Source organism: Azolla caroliniana, unplaced genomic scaffold (assembly GCF_043228905.1).
Source record: "Azolla caroliniana isolate FFs.n. ecotype wild unplaced genomic scaffold, voAzoCaro1.0.p SCAF_20, whole genome shotgun sequence".
Lineage (NCBI taxonomy): Eukaryota > Viridiplantae > Streptophyta > Polypodiopsida > Salviniales > Salviniaceae > Azolla > Azolla caroliniana.
In genome coordinates, this window is record NW_028230455.1 from 12,729,224 (window position 1) to 12,748,945 (window position 19,722).

The 19,722-nt window shown below is 36.4% G+C and overlaps 2 protein-coding genes across 2 annotated transcripts; both read left to right on the forward strand.

Moving 5' to 3' along the window:
• Window positions 1–10,932: 10,932 nt before the first annotated feature.
• LOC147851085 (uncharacterized) lies at window positions 10,933–13,903 on the forward strand. The gene is made up of 3 exons (XM_087335422.1): window positions 10,933–12,129; window positions 13,075–13,470; window positions 13,555–13,903. The coding sequence occupies exons 1-3, from the start codon at window positions 10,981–10,983 to the stop codon at window positions 13,630–13,632; spliced, it is 1,623 nt and encodes a 540-aa protein (XP_087191548.1). The 5' UTR covers window positions 10,933–10,980; the 3' UTR covers window positions 13,633–13,903.
• A 1,747-nt stretch (window positions 13,904–15,650) lies between these two features.
• Window positions 15,651–19,087, forward strand: LOC147851086 (pentatricopeptide repeat-containing protein At3g57430, chloroplastic-like). Its single transcript, XM_087335911.1, has one exon. The coding sequence runs from the start codon at window positions 16,477–16,479 to the stop codon at window positions 18,613–18,615; it is 2,139 nt and encodes a 712-aa protein (XP_087192037.1). The 5' UTR covers window positions 15,651–16,476; the 3' UTR covers window positions 18,616–19,087.
• Window positions 19,088–19,722: the final 635 nt, after the last annotated feature.

The window sequence follows — 19,722 nt, forward strand, 5'->3', positions numbered from 1 at the left end:
CCATGGTATGACATGTGTAGCCTTTGAGAAGGAAGAGAAAATGTTTTGAGAGAAAGTCACTCAAAGGGGTCATAAGAACAATGGTAGAAAATGTACACCTCAATGCCTATCTCTTAAGGTTGCAATGTTTTACCACTCTACAAAAGGTTAATTCTTTTTAGAATATGCAAGTGAAGTTTTACCTTTGAATCTTGAACTTGCCCCTTCCACACACAACATGAAGTAATGTAATGTCTAACTGAGTTGGGCTTGTAGTCACATTGTGTGGTTTTCCAAGTATCAAAGCATCACAACATGCAACACATTACTACTTGCTAAGTTTTGAGGCTAAATTAAACTTTTAATCGGGGAAGTATCTCATGTAGTAGTGGAGGTCGTGGCTCTCACAAATGAACACGGGAATGATATCTCTCTCCAAGTTAAGAAAGTGTACATGTATGGTTCGATTGCCAATCTTGCTTGGGCTCCATGTGATGGTAACCTTTCATTTTCCGATATAAGATTGTTGCTCATGTTCAATCTGAACTAGATGAATCAACCGTTAAAAAAGAAAAACAAATCGACAACCTTGTAAGATGATCATCAATACACCGTATTATACACCTTTCTATTTGTGCTTGTATTTGAGTAACGTGTTTGTGTGTGTGTACATAAGCTTAATTATGCTTTCTTATTGGACAACATCATTCATTATAGCATCTTTTCTTTAATGCTTTCTTCACCTTTTTTTTTCATGGCACTCATTTTCTTGACTTTTCTACTTATTTACTTTTCTGCTCCCCTTTTCCTTGCTTTTTGGGAAATTGTTGTGTTTTGTGCTGTTTTTAGCTCCAACATAGTTATTAAATGAAACCGTTTGCTGTCTTTAATAATAATGATGATGATTTCAATTTCACTCTCTAGACCCAATCTCTCTCCATTGAAAAAACAAAACCCCATGGCTTTGCTCTCTTTGAGAGACGCACACACACATACACACACTCTTGCGTCTCCTAAGGTTATCGTGCCTTATCAATCATTGATGTAGCATTTTGTAATTAGCCTTGACAAAAGCATTGTTGGCTTAGACATTCGAAACACTTGTAAATTCCTGTCCAGCCTTATACCTATTAGATTGACCAATTTACCCCGCCACATGTGTGTTGCCTTTTATTGAAGGCCTTACTCAACGAAATCATCACTCTATTGGCATCAGAATTGAAGTTCTTGATAAACTATTAATCCCCCCAAGCCCCCCTCCCAGAGTCCCATATACCCTATTGACCTCTTCACCATCATTCTTGAGAGTGTTGATGCATCGATTGGCAACACACTGGTGACTAACATTTTTCACCATTACCAAATTTGACATGCATAATTGCTCAAGGGGTAATGTAACTCAATGGTGTTCCATAGACTTTTTGCCATCGAAAGATTTGTTCATTTAGATGGCATGCAATAAATTGTACCAAATATGTTTTGGGTTAATTGGTAAAATACGAGAATAATATAAGGAAAGAGATGTCGATGACTTTTGATATAACAAGATGATTTGGGGTAATTGCACACCATGGATAAGCATGTTGGAATGTTGGATGGGCTAATTGCATATGTGGTCTCTTTGCAACGTGGTTTTTTTAAAAACTTGAAATAGTCCCAATTATGCAATTTCCATTCTCTAGCACACTAAAGAATTGTGTAGTTTTATAGAGTATGGTGTCAATGTGTTGAGCTATAATGAAGACACCTAATTCTTAGGGTGGACTTCATGACTCATTATTTCACCATTTACTCAAATACGTTAAAATGGGGAAATCATTAAACCCTAGACCGTTTCATTGTAGCCCCAAAGACCCCTTCTCGGCCTAGGCCCTGTACATGGTAGAAATCTCTTTACTTTATGATTAAATTTGACATCTTTAACATTATTTCTAGTTTTGCATTGAGGATTATTAAAGCGAAAAGGTAAAAAATTTTAAATTTTGCTTTTAAACGCTAAATTGAGAATAAACAAACTTGTCATGTTTATATATTGTTGGTAAGGGTATAGACCTAATCAACTAACTAGCCGCAATATTAAAACTCCTTTATATTATGAAACCAATGTATTAATACTTTACATCCATACACCTAGACCTAGCTATGGAATATATGTGAAGAACCGCCACATTGGTGAGTGTAAACAACATTGATAACTATAAAATGAAGTTCTTTTATAAACGGTGGCCCCAAGTCAACAATGTCAAGCCGAGTCTTGCTCTTACCATATAACTCATGGAGTTAACATAATATTATGAAATGTGGTCATGTCATTGTTATTTACCAAATGTAGTATATAATCATGCTCTTGAGTCTACTTCATGCTAACAAAGTTAAAATCATGTTCTATATCTCGAGGCTTAGTCGTCATCATAGTTCCCTAGTATTATGATGATATTTATACTTCACAGATAAAACTCTACAATCCTTAAATCCATTTCCTCAACTTAACTCTTGGATCATCATTGGGCCAATATATACATCTTAATACTTCGAAATATCAAAACCAACCTCATGCCAACGGAACCTAGATTTTGGGGTTTCTTGAATTAGAACTGTTTGAACAATATTGCATAAGAAACTTGATTTCTTGGTACATAGAGGACATCAAAAGAAGATCTATGTGAGAAAGAGACCATCTATTATCTTAGCAATTTAGTTACATTCCATAAAGGATCTAGTGAAGTAGTGCAACTAGTGAAATTTGAACCCAAATATTGGTTGTATGGATCGTAAACAAAATTCAATCCAAAGTGTAGAATATCTAATGAGGGCATGTTTAGGATTCAAACAAAAATGTCGATTTCTTTCTTATCCTCATCCTATCTCTTTCCTAAGAATTCCCAAAATCCCAATTTTGATTTTTTAGAAATGTCTAAAGGTACATTCTATATTCGAGAACATTAAAGGTTGGATACTTTTTATGTTTTCATATAATCTATAATCCATTGGAAAATTTGATTGCATGTCCTTTTGGTTTTCTCAATTCTATTAGAACATTGTAATTTAGTTTGAACTCCATTGTGAAAAAGGTTGCATATGATTAACCGTTGGATGTGAGCTTGTTTTAGTGTGCACGATTCTAGTATAGCATCTATGTAAGCCCCATGCATAACCTTGTCCATCTCATAACTTTACATCCCCCGAATCACTCTCTCAAATGTCAACGCCACCTTTTTCAAATATGTTCATCCATCTACTCCAAATATTGTTTCAATTATTGTCTTTGCATTACACTTCTGCCAAATTGCACTCTATGCTTTAGTCTCTAGATAACTTATGCATCTTATTATGTGTACATTTAGGATGTTGAAGGTGAATATTGTTGAATAAACTCAAATTTAACTTTAGTTTATTAATTTTTGAAGTGTGCATGCGTCTTTGACATCTGTTATTTGCCTATCATGGCTACAACCTTTACAATGTTTTCAGATTAATCATTTCGTCATGTATGTAGAAATTCTACTAATGAAGAATATTTTTTTGGAAAAATAAAATAAAATCCTTGAAGTGTGCCTCGTACATTCCTAGAAATCTAGGATGTTTCATATACACTTTTTATTATCATGTTTGTATTCTCGTTGTCATATTTTAGACTTTATAAACATTGAACCTCTATATTTTGGTCAAAGACTAAAGGCCTTTATCATATGCACACACATACCTAAAAACCCGATGATGTTATTTAGTTTTATGTATAAATATGATCGATGAATACAAATTGTGGGCTCTTTGTCTAGAAGCTATCATTTCATCCAACAAAACGAATCTATCAAGTTAAACTATATTTGATAAGTCAAACATATACGATGTCATTATGTAGGCGATGCGAGTGTTCAATGCACACACTTCACGTCGTAAATGATAGGGCCTACAACTGTCATTGTATTATGCTCTCTGAGGGAGCAACAATTTCCTAATCTAGAGGCGTCAAATAGAAGTATCAAGGGTTCTTGCGGCTAGATAATCTTGATCTACGGTAGAACTAGAAAGGACCACCACTCCTCCCAAACTTAGCATTAGTTTATTAATCCTTGAAGTGTGCCTCGTACATTCCTAGAAATCTAGGATGTTTCATATGTACACTTTTTATTATCATGTTTGTATTCTCGTTGCCATATTTTAGACTTTATAAACATTGAACCTTTATATGTTGGTCAAAGACTAAAGGCCTTTATCATATGCACACACATACGGTCATACCTAAAAACTAGAGGATGTTTTTTAGTTTTATGTATAAATATGATCAATGAATACAAATTGTGGGCTCTTTGTCTAGAAACTATCATTTCATCCAACAAAACGAATCTATCATGGGAAACTATATTCGATAAGTCAAACATATACAAGGTCATTACGTAGGCAATGTGAGTGTCCAATGCACACACTTCACGTCGTAAATGATAGGAGTAGACGATAGCACATAGTGTGAAGATAACTATAATAAAATACATGAAATTACGTAAGAGTTTATTACCCGAGAATCCTTTCTAGAGTGTGATAAAGGTATAGAGCTACGAGGACCACCTGAAAGTGATGTTTTTCTCCATCATCCAAAGGACTACTTGCATTATGTTATTAAAGACATCTCCTTCTAGTGATGTTTTTTCCGAAAAATGCGAATAGTTGTTACAAGATTGAGAGGGAAAATTTTGACGTACTTGCATTAAATTGATGATTACCTAAACACATTAAATTATTATAGTAGCGCTTGTGTCTTAATGTGTGTGCATGAGTTTAAGTAACAAGACTTGAAACATTGATAACATCAAAAGCATTGGATGTGCATTGTGTACTTACGACAATCGAGTTGTTCAATGTCAGTCCTTGTTGAAAGGGAATCCTAAGTTAGGTTAAATAAATCAATTCTATGGTTTATACGTTAAACTATTGAAAACCCCATGCTTATGAAACATGGAATACTCTTTATGGATACTGATGCATGTGCAAGTATATGCTTGGATAATAACGAAGTTTAGAATCCAAGAAGTCAGATAGAATCATAAGCGAGTTCATAAACGTAGTTGAATAAGTCTTAGGGACATTGTATAGACTATTTGTGATTCCATTGTCACCAAATATATTATTTAGTAGGCAAACTTTAGACACCACAATGGTTTCTTCCCGAAGGCAATCAACTTCGTAGCTATGGAATTTTAACATTGAATCTTGATTGGCTACAATAAGCATGCCACAACATGGTCACAAATTCTTGGAGCTATTTAGTTGCCTCTTGTATTAGTTAATATTTCCATTTTATTCAAGGACATCCTCTCTTTGCACCATATATTAATGTTGGTTTCTGAATCTCCAATAGTACATTGAATATGTTACTTGGCTAGTAAAAGAAAAATAAACTTGAGGTTGTGGTGTAACGATAGTGAGCCTTGACAGAGAATATATGTTGCTCACGCCTAAACAAGAACTTTTCAGTAAATTGTAAGTAATAGTAGAACTAAGATTGAAATTTGACATCCATAAAAAAGTTGATAAGACAGTTTTCAGAGGATGCAGTCGAGTTGCATTGTTGTAGTGAGGAGTAGCGTTAACATTTACAATTGTCATTGTTTCATATACCAGCCCCTAGACATTGAAGGACACAATTCTCATATTATGTGTACTCATAGAATTATATGTTATTGCATATCCAAATCTTTAAACATCTTCTAGACAAACCATTTGATAGGAATTGAACTTTATGTTTTAGCATGTATCTAAAATACGTCATTCAAAAATTGAAATATTTTAAAGGTTTATATAATTTGTTAAGGTTTTTTGATTATGCAGTAAACTTACATACCAAAGCTCAACAATCAAATGTTTACAAAAGAAATCTTACTCTTTAATTGTTCATAAGCTTACAACTTAATATTTCATACAACTAACAATCGGCGATGGTTCGGTTCGGTTTGAGAGTGTCAAAACTGAACCGTTTTAAAATTTTGAAACTTGAACTGAGCTGAACCGAACCACGAAAACTGTTAAACTGAACCGTTAAAATTTTTTCAAACCATTAAAACCGTGGTTTCGTGGTTCGGTTTCGGTTTTCAACTTAGGTCAAAATTCAAATTTTAAGTTTAAAAATTTGTAAAATTTAAAATATTTCATTATTTTAAATTTTAAATTTTCGAAATTTTAAAGATTTTCCTAAAATGTGAGAATAAGGCTTGAAAATGAAAAGATTGTTTAAAAACAATTTTAAAAAAATTTAATTAAACCCCCCCCCCCCCCTGCTAAACCGCGGTTTCTAACGGTTGAAACTAAACCGTTAAGCCACAATTTTGTGGTTCGGTTTGGTTCAAACTGAACCATTGCCGACTGTTACCTACAACTCACAAAATGTGCTACTTAAACTTAATGAACAAATTGTGGTTTCAAGTAACTTAAGGCTTGGCAATGGTATCTTATGTCTATAACCTTGCCATGCTAAACCATGCATGTAGGCACTGTTACTCGAGAGACAAAAGTTTATAGTAGTTCATACCTTTCCTTTAAGGTGTTTTGAGGATGTCCTTCCAGGGGTTTACATTATTCAGTTGAAGTATAATTTAGGGGAAGGGGAAAGCAAAACACATGGAAATTTCAAATAGATTGAAAAATGTCAAGGGTTGTGGTTTGAGAAGTCTTTCGATATCTACCATAAGATTAAAGTGGGGTGCTTGTAATATATATGAGGTCAAAGTTAGGATAAAGTCGTCTATCTTAAGAGGTACTTTCATATTGAGTAGAAATAATTTATTTGTTTGTGCACACTTGCATGGAAAAGCTGACTTTGAAAGATGGTTTAGAAAAGGGCGGAAATTTACCAAAATACCACAACTATAGGAATTTACTGAAAAAAACATTCAACATATGAGAAACACCAAAATCCCCCAATGATACAAAACTATACCTAATTATACAAAATATGATATGATGATAGTAGTTGTACTAGCTATAAGACGTTAATGGTGGCTTGCTAATAATTTTACATCAGTTCACCTTGTGAAAAAGGTATATTTATTTGGTAGTTTTAAAAACACTAGATGGTAATTTTTGTTGGTAACTTGTGCAAGTATCTTGGTATGTTGGTAAATTTCCCTTGAGAACAAAGGAGGGGTGGGGGTGTTACTTGAGTTGTCGTGGTATCTACCATAAGGTTTTAGGAGGTTCTAGTGGAATTCAAAGTGTCAACCTTGGGAATTGATAGTCTATTTGGTACAACAAATTTCGGAGGTAGTGACGTGTGATGTGTGTGTGTGGGTCCAATGCGCATCGACGACGTATCATTAAAGTTTGGGCCAACATTCTGTTTACAGGAAGGTGGTGATGTGTGTCTGTGCGCCAAGTCTAGAATGCGCAACAAAGAAGTTTCAAAGTCAAGACATAAAAAAAGGGGGGGGGGGGGGTGAGGGGGGATTCTAAGTGAGGTTTTACTGAGACGTTAATATAGGAGATGATAACGAAGAACAAAGAAAGAGCTTGTATATGAAGAATATGTGTGCATGTGGGGGGGAGGATACATGGATTGGATGGACAAGCATGAACACGTTTTTCGCACGTGTGGATTATTACATCTTCTTCTCATGTGCCATTACTCCTCGGATTATCTTTCTAGATGCCTCCTTCTTCTCCTTCTTCTTCATTAGATTTGTGTACTTCTTTAAATAGAGTGTTGAGTTCCTTAATCTCGAAAAAAAACAAAAAGCAAAATAAAAAACAAAAAACTTCTTGAAGAGTTTTTTTTACTTCCAAATTTGTTAGATGAATGTCATAACAAATGCACCATTTTTCATGCCCACACACGCAACATGCATGTCCACGTTCCCCATATTCATACATACATACACATACGTACTTACATTCATATATGCATGCATTCATACATACATATGTAGTTACATTTCGTACTTACATATTTGTCCGCCTCTTCATCACAATCTACATGCATGTGGAATGAGAAATACACATGCTCGGCCACTCATAGTTGTGTTAAACCCACAAATGTGCCTCATCACACCCACATTCATATCCACACATATAATATAGTGGTCTCTATGCCTCCACTCTTCACTCCCATGCGCATGCTTAATTTCATGGATGTGTCTTGTCCACATCTATCTCAAATGTCATCATGTCAAGCTCGTCACTTTCATGGGCTTTCAATCAAAGTATTTGCCCCCCTATATTTCATATATACATGATAGATATCAATGTAGCAATTTGTAGATAGCATTATGACTCACATATGAAATTTGTTTTGTATTATTTTCTACATTTGTATTATATACATGCATGTGCACACACATGCACAATTACCCTTTGCCTGGGGTTTATCCAATTTACCTTCATGTGTAGAGAAAAGGCATGCACTTAAAACTTACATGGAGCAACACCCCATTAGAAAATACTTGTCAAATGATAAAAAAGAAATAATTATATGAAGGATCAGGGTAATTCACAAGCGAAACCAAGTTCATCGATCGATTATGATGAAACGGGCCACACAAACTTTTGGAGGATGAAATCACATCCAATGGTTGTTAGTTTCTTTTGTCTATTTGTGTTTTTCTTTTTTTTTTGGGGGGGGGGGGGGGGGAGGGGGGGCAAGATGCTTCCAGAACTATATGAACTACGTACGTGGCTTTCTAAACATGTGTCCCTCCCATCTGGTTTGTTTTTATACTTATGTTTACGTAACATCCTTCATGGCATTAATTACTTGTGTATTGGAGTTCTCAAAGATGCTACATTGACATTATTGTTATTATTGAACATTAGTGCTCATATCTCCATTCAAGAAACATGAAATATGTAATTGACACTAACGTGAAACTCAATTATACATTCAAACTTTATAAAGTTTGTGTTCTAACAAGACCTAAAAGTGGAATTGACCTCTTGCACTCCAATATTAAAGTGATAAGGCTACGTTGACGAGGAATTCGGATTATTGCCGATCTATACAAAGTACTAAAGATATATTAACACTAGAGAGCAAGTTATTGTGAGGAGATGTTTTTATTAAGAGACACACTCACTTACTCTTACAATGTTATTATTACCATTTGGATGCATAAGAGACACATATTTATGGTGATTATGATTGTCTTCTTCTACAAATAGAAATCTCTCCTCTCTTTAGATGTAGATGCTATCATTAGAGAGAGGAAGCTCAAGAACTGCCATCATTTATTACATTATTAGAGAGAGTGACATTGATAATAAAAAAACATGGACATTGTTATTATTGTCGTACTTCAATGAGAGAAATCTAGACTAGTTTATCACCTCATGAACAAATCCTCTTGGTTTGAAAATTTTATACCAAATTAAGGTTGAAATTAGTACGATGTAATATACAAATAATGTCAATAAAATTGTATTCAAATAACAAAAGTGGATCATTGAAATTCAATCAAAGGTATGTAAACAACCTTAATGCCTCTTGGAAAGTTCTCCGACGTGAAATGGTGAGCTTTTTTTGTTTGCATTTGACGGTGAAGTTTCTCCCGTGGCTTATTAACATATGATAGGGTGACAAGTCTACAAAATTAGTGATAAACCTAGAAGCACATTCTTAATGTTTGCATACTCAATGTTTTGTAGAAGTGACAAATATGCTCAAATTGTTTATGTGGGATTGTAAATTTACCCAGCCCACTAAAGAAGAGGAGGAACTTGGAAGGAGAAAACCCATGCTAACCTTGACCTTGAGCATTCATGACTTTGATGGAATTTTCAAATACATTAGGTCCAATTTGAGACTTTAGAATAGAAGGTAAGTTTCACTACTAATGAATATGTGATCTCCAAACTAACATATAGTAAAACTACTCATTGAGGCTAACTTAGATTATATCTTATGTTTTATATGAATAACCTAGCAAGTATGTACCCATTTAAAGTTTTTCTAGGGCTTTACATAACTAAAGAGGTGTATAGGAGGCCCAAAAGATAGATAACAAAAACCATCTCGGATGATGTACACATTGCACCACGAAGTGATCATGCAACTTTGTCTTCCAATGAGGGGTGAGCTTGAACACAAGTTCACCAAGTTAGTGAAAACATGACTTTATGAATAAGATACAAGTCTTGAGATAGAGACCACTTGCCAATTTAATTGGATAGTTCATATAGTCGTGTCAATAATTTGGAGATTCGATGCACTGATGTTTGTAATTAAGTGGTATATGGTGTAACAAATGTGTCTGAAAGTAGGGAGACTCGAATACACAACCTTATGATGAGAGAGCACTCCTAGACGCTTGGCAGCCACACATAATCTACATTGGCAATCTTTGCCATTATGTGAAATGGAGAGAGAGAGGGATTGAACCACGGAGGGAGACCAATTGGTAAAGGTTCTAGTTAGAGACTAGCTAGAAAGTGTGTGTGTGTGTGTGTGAAAGAGAGAGAGAGAGAGAGAGAGAGAGAGAGTGATAAGGTTGCTCGTCGGAGACTAGAAACTCATGTACTAAGTCTTGTAATAGTGTTGTAAGCAAAAGTTGGGCCAAGGTGCAAGGGGTACAGTAAAAACATGGGTTGCAAGGGAGTTAGCGAGAAGTTCCAGGCCGAGGTGCATGTGTTACCAAACAAAGTATGGCTTACAACAAAAGAAGACACTCCTAACAATAAGAAGTAAATTGTGTGTGTGGCCATTGTTATGATGAGGAGAGAGAATGTGTATGTCTTTTACTCATCACTAAACTCACAATCTCTCTCTATATGTATGTATGTATGATATGTATGCATGCATGTATATATATACATATATACATACATACATATATATATATATATATGTATATCTTTCTCAATCATATGTGTGTGTGTGTATATATATATATATATATATATATATATATATATATATATATATATATGACCTTTGTCTTTATTATAACTTCTTTGTATCCAAGGTATTTTTTGTTCACTAACATTGTCTCATTAGTTTTTTTACATAAAATTCTCCTAGCCATGTTTCTTGAGCTCCTTCATAATAACAAGGGCAATTTCTATAATGCTATTACTAATACTAACAATGATGATGGATATGGCTATACCCATGATTATGATCCTCAAGCCCTAATGTATGTTGTTGATCAATTGGATCTCTCTAATTATAGTAGTAATATCCATTCCTCATCCCTAGATTCAGCTAATTCAAGTAGCTATATCAATTCCTCCTCCTTCAATCCTACTAATCTCATCCTTAATTCTAATAATCCTATCCTTAATCCCAACCCTAATCCTCCTCCTCTTAATAACTATGTCACAAGCCAGGAGGCATCCACCATGAGCCATTTGCCGCGCTCAGTACAAGGAGAGCCTCATGGAATATTAATCAAGCGAGAGGCCATTAACAATGATGAGGATTCCTTATTATTATCCCCTGAAAAATCTGGAAGGAATTACAATGGGGAGGCTTGTATGATGATGACTCATGGAGGAAAGATTCATGAGGCTCCATTGATCCTTCATGTGCATGAGGACGATGAGGAGCAAATCAGAGTAGTAATCAGCAGAGATTCATGTAAGGATGATAATGATAGTAGTGATGAAGGATTAATTAGCTACAGAAGTAGTGATTGGGAGCAATTGGGCGATCAAAATAACTCCTCCTCTGTTTCTAATTCTGAGCTAAACCCACACTCAAGCACAACTACTACCACATCATCAATGGAGCATAGCAACAATGACACTACTAATTATGGCAGTAATTGTGGGCCTCATGGTTCCAATTTGGGGGGTGAGCCAAATAGAGCCAATTTGCCCATTATCAAATGTGGTGCCTATCATTCTAGTCATAGAGACAATATTAGGGCCAAATCATCACGTCCGGACATTAAGTGTGAAACGGAGCCCTTCCTCGGGGACATAGACACGCGCGACTTAAGGGAGTCCATGGGCTCGACTCAACATGTGCCCATGCCAAGTATACCAATGCCAATGGCTATGCCTAAGACCCGAACCCGCAAGAGAGGCCGTACGAGCTCGACTAGAAATAGTGAGGACTTGGAGAACCAACGAATGACCCACATTGCAGTCGAGCGCAACCGACGGAAACAAATGAATGATCATCTCAACATCCTCCGCTCGCTCATGCCCTCGTCTTACATCCAAAGGGTAATCAATCTAGTCTCTCCATGATTGTATTTTTTTTTTTGTTTTGATTTTGGTCGGGGGGGGGTGTCCTCGTGGTATATATTAAGGCCACATTCTTGTTTCATTTTATCATTTTAAAACCAAACTTAGACTTAGCTATAGGCTCGACATTAAACCTTCGGAATCATCCAAAACCTTTGGGCCTTAGGCCCCAAAGGCTCTAACAATGATGCCTCCGTTATTAATGCCATTCTTACAAGGCTTGCACTTCTTGTCCTGACATTTTCACTTTGGTCCCGAAGTATTATATTACTTAAAGTTATCTATCTAATATGTATTTGTTTCTAGGTTCCTAACCTACTTTCAAACCCGTGCTTTTTTCTACTTCACTAGATGGCCCAAGGTGTGTCTCATTCCCTCACGAAGTTACACACCCCCCCTCTCTAACTAAGTTAAGCTCCAATAGTTAGTTGTGCCACCTTTCTATTTCAATGGCAACCATTCTAATTGGAACAACATGCTCCTCATCTTTGTTTCTTAAACTCACCTATTTCTTTTGAAGGTTAGAGCTTAGCTAACCACCCTTTACCTATCCCATTATTAGTGTGTCCAATTGATCCCATTCATTTCGCGAAAGGTTGGTTGGGGAACATTCTAATTTGATTCAAGGATACATAGGCTTCGGCACAATTCTCTCTCTCTCTCTCTCACCCACAAACAAATATGCCACATGCATTCCACAATTTCATTAACTACAGTATATAATGCCTTATGATATCACCATCTCCACATTTATTATTACCCAAGTCCATCACTCTCTTGCAAATGTACTTATCCACAAGCCCAAAAGTTGAATTCCTTATGTGGCCAAAAGGTGCATGTATGTTTGACTTAGTTTCTTGACACTCTTCTCACGATTCTAATCTCTAAGGGAATTTCTAAGTTATCAATGTGTGATGTTGTTAGGGTGATCAAGCGTCCATCATTGGAGGTGCCATTGAATTTGTTAAAGAACTCGAGCAAATATTGAGCTCATTGAAACTCCAAAAAGAGAGAAACGAATTTCGAGATTCTATATCTTTGCATCAAGGAGACGTGTTGGTGGGAGACTTCAAAATGTCCAAAGAATTGGCATGTGAATCAAACAATATGGAGTGTACTGTGACAAGCGATTCTTGTGAAATGGATTCTAATGTAGAAGTAAATTTGGTTGGGAGAGTGGCTATAATAAAGGTTTTGGCTCAAAGGAAGCCACATCAACTTTTGAATGTGCTTTCTATGATCGAAAGCCTTCACCTGAAGATCATGCAAGTTAATATAACCACCATCGAAAATAGTATATTGTATTATCTCAATGTCGAGGTGAGTTACCATTCTTAACATGGATTTATATAACTATACCAAGTTTAAGAGAATGTTACTAATCACCAATGTTTATATTTGTAGGTGGAGGAGTCGTCTCAATTGACCCTTAGTGCCATCAACATAGCCAAATCCATTGAAAGTCTATTTAGGCTATTTTAGCTACTTGACTTATATATAGTTCTCAAAGTTGACTCAACTCTAAGAGTTACTAAATAGTTCTTATAGTTGAGTGAACAATGATGAACTTGTTCTATTTCTCTATTCGTTATCCTATGGCTAGTAATTTGTTGACGATTGTTTGTTGTGCATATATTAATCTAAAACAATTTGTTCAATGAATATACAAGGTATAGTGTGAGGATAAGAAGCTATACCATTAGCAATACTCACATAATATAGAATTTTTGACTTCATAAAATGTGCTCCTTGCCCATGAAATTGCAACCTTTATGCTTTTATTAATAACTAAGAGTAAATTTCATAACTAGTTAAGCATTGAATTGCACAATATATGAATGAAGCATTCATAGATTGAGTCGAACAATACTCATTCTACCAATCGTTAATTTAATTTTGTTGATAAACTTCTATTGATAGTATACTTTAACCAAGAAAGTTATGGGCCACAATGCGAATGAAAATGATGGGGACGCTTGACTTCTTTCAAGTAGCACACAAAGTAGCAAACGAACTTTCTTTAGAAAGCAAACCTAGAAAGTTGCCTTCGCTACTTCGACGTTCCTTCGTATATCTCCGGATTTTTATCCCAAACCGTTTTATAAATCCATCAATTCCAGAAAAGATTATTCTGTATATCAGTTCCCACCTATCTAACTACGAGTGGTGCTACAAGTTTATTTACTTGCCATACTTTAAATACTTCTTAAAATATTAAGTTGTTTTTTATAAAATAAAATTTAAACTTTTTTGAAATGTTAAATACTTGTTAAATACGTAGAATACGTCGACCACATCAAATTCATAGAGTACGTAGAATCCGTGAAGATTTGGAAAATGGCAGTTCTAAAACGTAGAATACTTTAGAGTATTCTAGAATGTATTCTAAATGTAGAATATGCGTTTTTCAACAACTATGTGAATCTTGTATGAGGTCTCTCTCAAAAAATGAATAAATTAGCACGGGGCATGACGGAAGGGTGGGTGGTATTCACCCCACGCATGACACGATAGTACCTCAGGGATTGGTTCTCTTTCTCGAACTTTTCCCTACCAAAAGACAAACAAATATTTTTGGAAAAAAAGGACAAGCAAACAATATAAAACAAGCTAGTTATTTGGGATTCGAGGGAGTTCGACCCGACTCAACGTGTCATGATATCACAGCCTAATAAAACTGTTGGATGGTTGCAACTAGGAATCAACATCGGTTTAGATTAAGCTTAATTGTTTTGGTCTTGTCCAAACCAAATCGGTTTAGCCTTAACAGATTTGAGAGTTTCCAAACTTGAATTGAATCGATTTCTAAACCAGTTAAAGGTAACCAGTTTAGCCATAATTGATTAAACCTAAATCGATTCCTACATCGGTTTAGCCAAGCCGATTAAGCCTTAATTGGTTTGAACCAAATCGGTTCGGTTCAGGTTGAGCCAGGCCAAACCGAGCTCAAACAGGTTAAAGAAGCTCAAGACCAAACTGAACCGAACAAAACCATCCAACCATTTCAAACCATTTAAAATGGTTTGACGGTTCGGTTCTAGCTTGAGCGGAGCCATTGTCGATTCCTACACCCCGAGGGACAAGGTATGAATAACCGTCTATACCAGGTATCGGCAATTGTTCAGTTTTAGCTCACCGGTTTGGCCATGTCCAAACCAAACCGGTTAAGCCTTAACCGGTTTGGTAGTTTTCAAAATTGAACCAAATCCGTCCCTAAATCGAGGAACTGGTTTGGACAAATCGTTTTGCCTTAACCGGTTTTGGCCCAATCTGGTTTGGTTCGGCTTCAGCCTTGCCAAACCGAGCTCAAACCGGTTTATGAAGCTCACGCCTGAACTGAACCGCCAAACCGTTTAAAACAGTTTGATTGATCGGTTTAGGCTTGAACCGAGCCATTGCCGACTCCTTGAGAGTCTGTACTATGTAGGAAGCTGGTTTTGAATAGCTCCCAAAGGCGTGCTGAAAAGAGTAGTAGTAAGTTCATTTCTAGACTACTCGCATGGGTTCGGTTCGAGCCGAACAGAGTGTGTCTGTCATATGGGACTGGAGTTCAGAACGGGGAAAAAAATGGACAGGCATCTCTCTCTTTGGCCGTTTAGAGCTCGACATCGAGATAAAGATTACTACAATTCCATTCATCAGAACATCCCTAACAGGTTCTTCATGCCGGGAAAGGAAAGAATGAGGCTTGTGGCAGCAGCCCCTTTCCTTTCTTGATTTTGTTTTTTATTTCTTACATTTAGATATAAATTTGGATTTTGATTTGGTTATGGTTGGATTCTTTTGTATTTTTCTGATGTGGTAATCTCGATATATTGAATTCGATCGTGGTTTAGCAATGTGTCTGACCAAAAAGAGCTAGAATCTAATGTCAATGATTCCTAAGATATTATTGGCATGCAGGCCTAACAAACATAGGCTAAAATTGTTCAGGACTGTCTGTCAAGAGACACTTGAATTGGTACCTAATCATATCTTGTATGTATTGGAAGCGATAGCACATGGAATTGGCCAAGTAGACAGACCTATAGACCAGAAATCAGAAAGATGAACAACAAACACGATGAGAAACTCATAAGGATTTATACAAGTCTTGATAGGAAGAAGAGGATTTGCATATACTCTACATCAACTTTCAGGGAAGTGAAAATGTTCTCTTTGCCCATCCAATATGTTCTCATTCGATCGAATCAACAAAGAATAGAACCCATTCGTGTCTCTCAATCCTCGTCAAATGTTATTTTTGACCAAGGATGAGAAGAGCTCTTTGTGCAGAACCCCCCATAACCAGCGAAAAAGAATGATCACTGCAATCTTTGCTGTACTATGAGTCTTCATGAAGGCCCCATTTCTATTCACTCGGCTCACATCCTTCTAAAGAAGTATATAATCACCAAAGACATAATATCAGGTAGAAATCTTTACTCTCTCATCACAAAATCAGGGTTGCAAACCAATACATTTTTGGGTAGCCATTTCATCAGATTGTTTTCATTTTCTGAGAGTTCGTATGAATCAGAGCTCGTATTCAGTAGGCTTATAGAGCCAAATGTGTTCAGTTATACAGCTATAATAGCAGCTTTCAATGAGCATGGCGAAGGAGAGAAATCTATTCCAATGTTTCATAGAATGCAAGAAGCAAATGTTGGACAGGATGAATATGTGTATGTCCTTGCCCTCAACTCATGTGCTATGATGTCCTCTTTATCTTTGGGAAAACAAATTCATGCCCAAATTCTTGGAAACGATGCTAAATCAGATGTATTTGTATGCAATGCTCTTATTGATATGTACGCCAAATGTGGTGACTTTAAAGGTGCACTTACTATGTTTGGGAAAATGCCAAGACGTGATTTGATAAGCTGGAATGCCATCATTGGTGCTTGTACACGAAATGATCTTAACGAGAAAGCTCTTTGCTTTTTCTACAACATGCAAAAAGAGGCATTTGAGCCGAGCCCTGTGACTCTTGTCAATGTTTTAAAAGCTTGCTCTGCTTTAGAGTTCTTGGATAATGGAAGGGTGATCCATGCTTTGGTTGTGGAAGAAGGGTTTGAGTTTGGCACTATCATTGGGAGTGCTCTTACCAACATGTATGCGAAATGTGGAGAACTCACCGATGCTTCTTGTGTGTTAGAAAGGCAACCAAATCGACATATAGGAATATGGAATGCATTAATAACTGGCTATACTCAACATGGAAGTGGTGAGAAAGCACTCAAGCTTTTTCAAAAGATGAGTAACAATGGATTTATGCCTAATGAGGTCACGTTCGTTTGCATTTTGAAGGCTTGCACTGGCATGGCATCATTTGATGATGGAAAGCTAGTCCACATCCTCATTATTGAAAATGGTCTTGAACAAGATTGTTTTATCACGAGCTCACTTATCGATATGTATACCGCAATTGGGAGCTTAAATGATGCAAGGAGGGTTTTTGATATGGTTTTAGAGCGTAATGAACTTTCCTGGAGTGCAATGGTGATAGGGTATGCTCAGCATGGTTGCAGTGAGGAGGCACTTCACCTGTTTCAAAAAATGCAGCTTGAGGATGCAAGGGGCGATCTCTTTACATTTGTTTACATTTTGAAATCCTGCACTGACATTATAGCCTTGGAACAAGGCCTGTTAATCCATTTTATTATAATTGAAATGGGAATCAAGCTAGATTCTTGCCTTGGAAGTACCTTGATTGATTTCTATGCCAAATGTAGTAGTGTCAAAGATGCAGCGAATGTGTTTGTCCACTTGCCAAAGCAAAATGTTGTAACATGGAGTGCTATGATTGGTGGATACACATTACAAGGGAATCACGAAGCCGCTCTACAGTCTTTTAAAGACATGAAGCATCAAGGCTTGGAGCCAGATGATGTAATGTTTATATCCCTTCTATCTACATGTGCTCAGATGGGATTAGTCAATGAAGGGAAAGATCTCTTTGATGTAATGACAAATGAATTTGGTCTCGTGCCCTCGGGTGAGCATTACAACTGCTTGGTTGACTTACTTGGTCGTGTAGGGAGGTTGGAGGAAGCTGAAGCTTTAATGAAGCTTGCACCAGCTGAATCCTCTTTTGTAGGATGGATGACATTGCTTTCACACTGTAGAGCACATGGCAGAGTTGCTTTGGCAAATAGATGTTTTCAACACATTATAGCATTGGATTGTGGTCATGGTTCAGCCTATGTGCTTATGTCAGATATTTACACTGGTGCAGGAATGTGGGATGATGCAGCTAGGGTATGTAAAATGAAAAACTTCATTCAAGCATGGAAGAAACCAGGGAAAGCTACTATAGAGATAAACAAGACAGTACATACATTTGTTGTTGGAGATAGAAGTCATCCACAACAAGAAGACATTTATTCAAAGCTTAGCAACTTGAACTTTCAACTACTGATGGGAGGGTATGTACCACATGCAACAACAGTAACCTCAGATGCTCACAATACATTTATGCAGTAAGCATTGAACTCATGGGGGAAATGCTAAATAGCAAAAACTGCGTTTGAAAGGTTCATTGAAGGTAGTGTCTCAAAGAGTGGGGTTGATGACAACCCCTACGAATCCCCATATATACGCAAATAAAGAACCTCTAAAATGACAAAACAATAAGCCATAGCTCAAATGATAAGATCTTGTCACCGGAACAATAAGGTTAAGAGTTCAAAGCCCCGTAAAGATAACGGAGAGAAAAATCAGCCATAATGCATAAGCAACAACAATGAAGATCAAAATATTGTGAACAAACATTGTAAAAGTATGCCTCATGGGTGATGAAGAATCTATTTTACATGTGTGGTCTCCTATTTGTGCCTCTAATGCTTAATCCCATTTTCGTATTCTATATACTCCAACCACGTGCTAGAATAATCGACACCTCAATGGTCTCTTATATGTGCCTCTAATGCTTAATCCTATGTTGGTCTTGTATATACTCTTGCCGCGTGTTAAGAGTAACCGACACCTCAATGTTCATACATGTCAATGACATTTTCTCTACACTTGCCTGCAATGCTTTAAAGCATTCCTAGTTTACTGCCATGACTATTTCTCATTTTTATTATACCAAGGATGCCTAATATGGTAATGTACCACAATCTTTCCTTGGACATGGGTACCAAGTTGAAAAAGGGAAATCTAGTTTGATTTCACAACAAATTTTCATTGGTACTTAGTAGAGGTGTCTAATAATTGTTACTCTATCACAAGATGTCTAAAATAACGATCTCCTATTCAATATGCAACTTGTTTGTCAATTGTCATGTTCATCATCTTTAACAACCCTTTGCTTTCTTTATTTTTACCATCCTTGTCTAACAAACTTAGGGACAGACACATGCAAATCATTAGCCACTCGTGGTTTGGAATTCTAGTGGAAATAGCTAAGTGAGACCTTTATCCATACCATCAACATGTTATTTTCATACATTGAGTAGAATCTGAATACACCCAAACAATAAGAGATGCCATCTCGTAACCAATAGGGATGGCTCGTTTATGGGAATGTGTTGTGCATTGCATGCAATTAAGTGAAGGGGCAACTTGAACAAGGGCTCATTACTAAGGACA

Coding starts and splice junctions, on each gene's coding strand:
- LOC147851085 (XM_087335422.1), top strand. CDS start 10,981: ATGTTTCTTGAGCTCCTTCATAATAACAAGGGCAATTTCTATAATGCT. Junction 12,130..13,074: donor CCTCGTCTTACATCCAAAGG/GTAATCAATCTA, acceptor TGATGTTGTTAG/GGTGATCAAGCGTCCATCAT. Junction 13,471..13,554: donor TGTATTATCTCAATGTCGAG/GTGAGTTACCAT, acceptor TTATATTTGTAG/GTGGAGGAGTCGTCTCAATT.
- LOC147851086 (XM_087335911.1), top strand. CDS start 16,477: ATGAGTCTTCATGAAGGCCCCATTTCTATTCACTCGGCTCACATCCTT.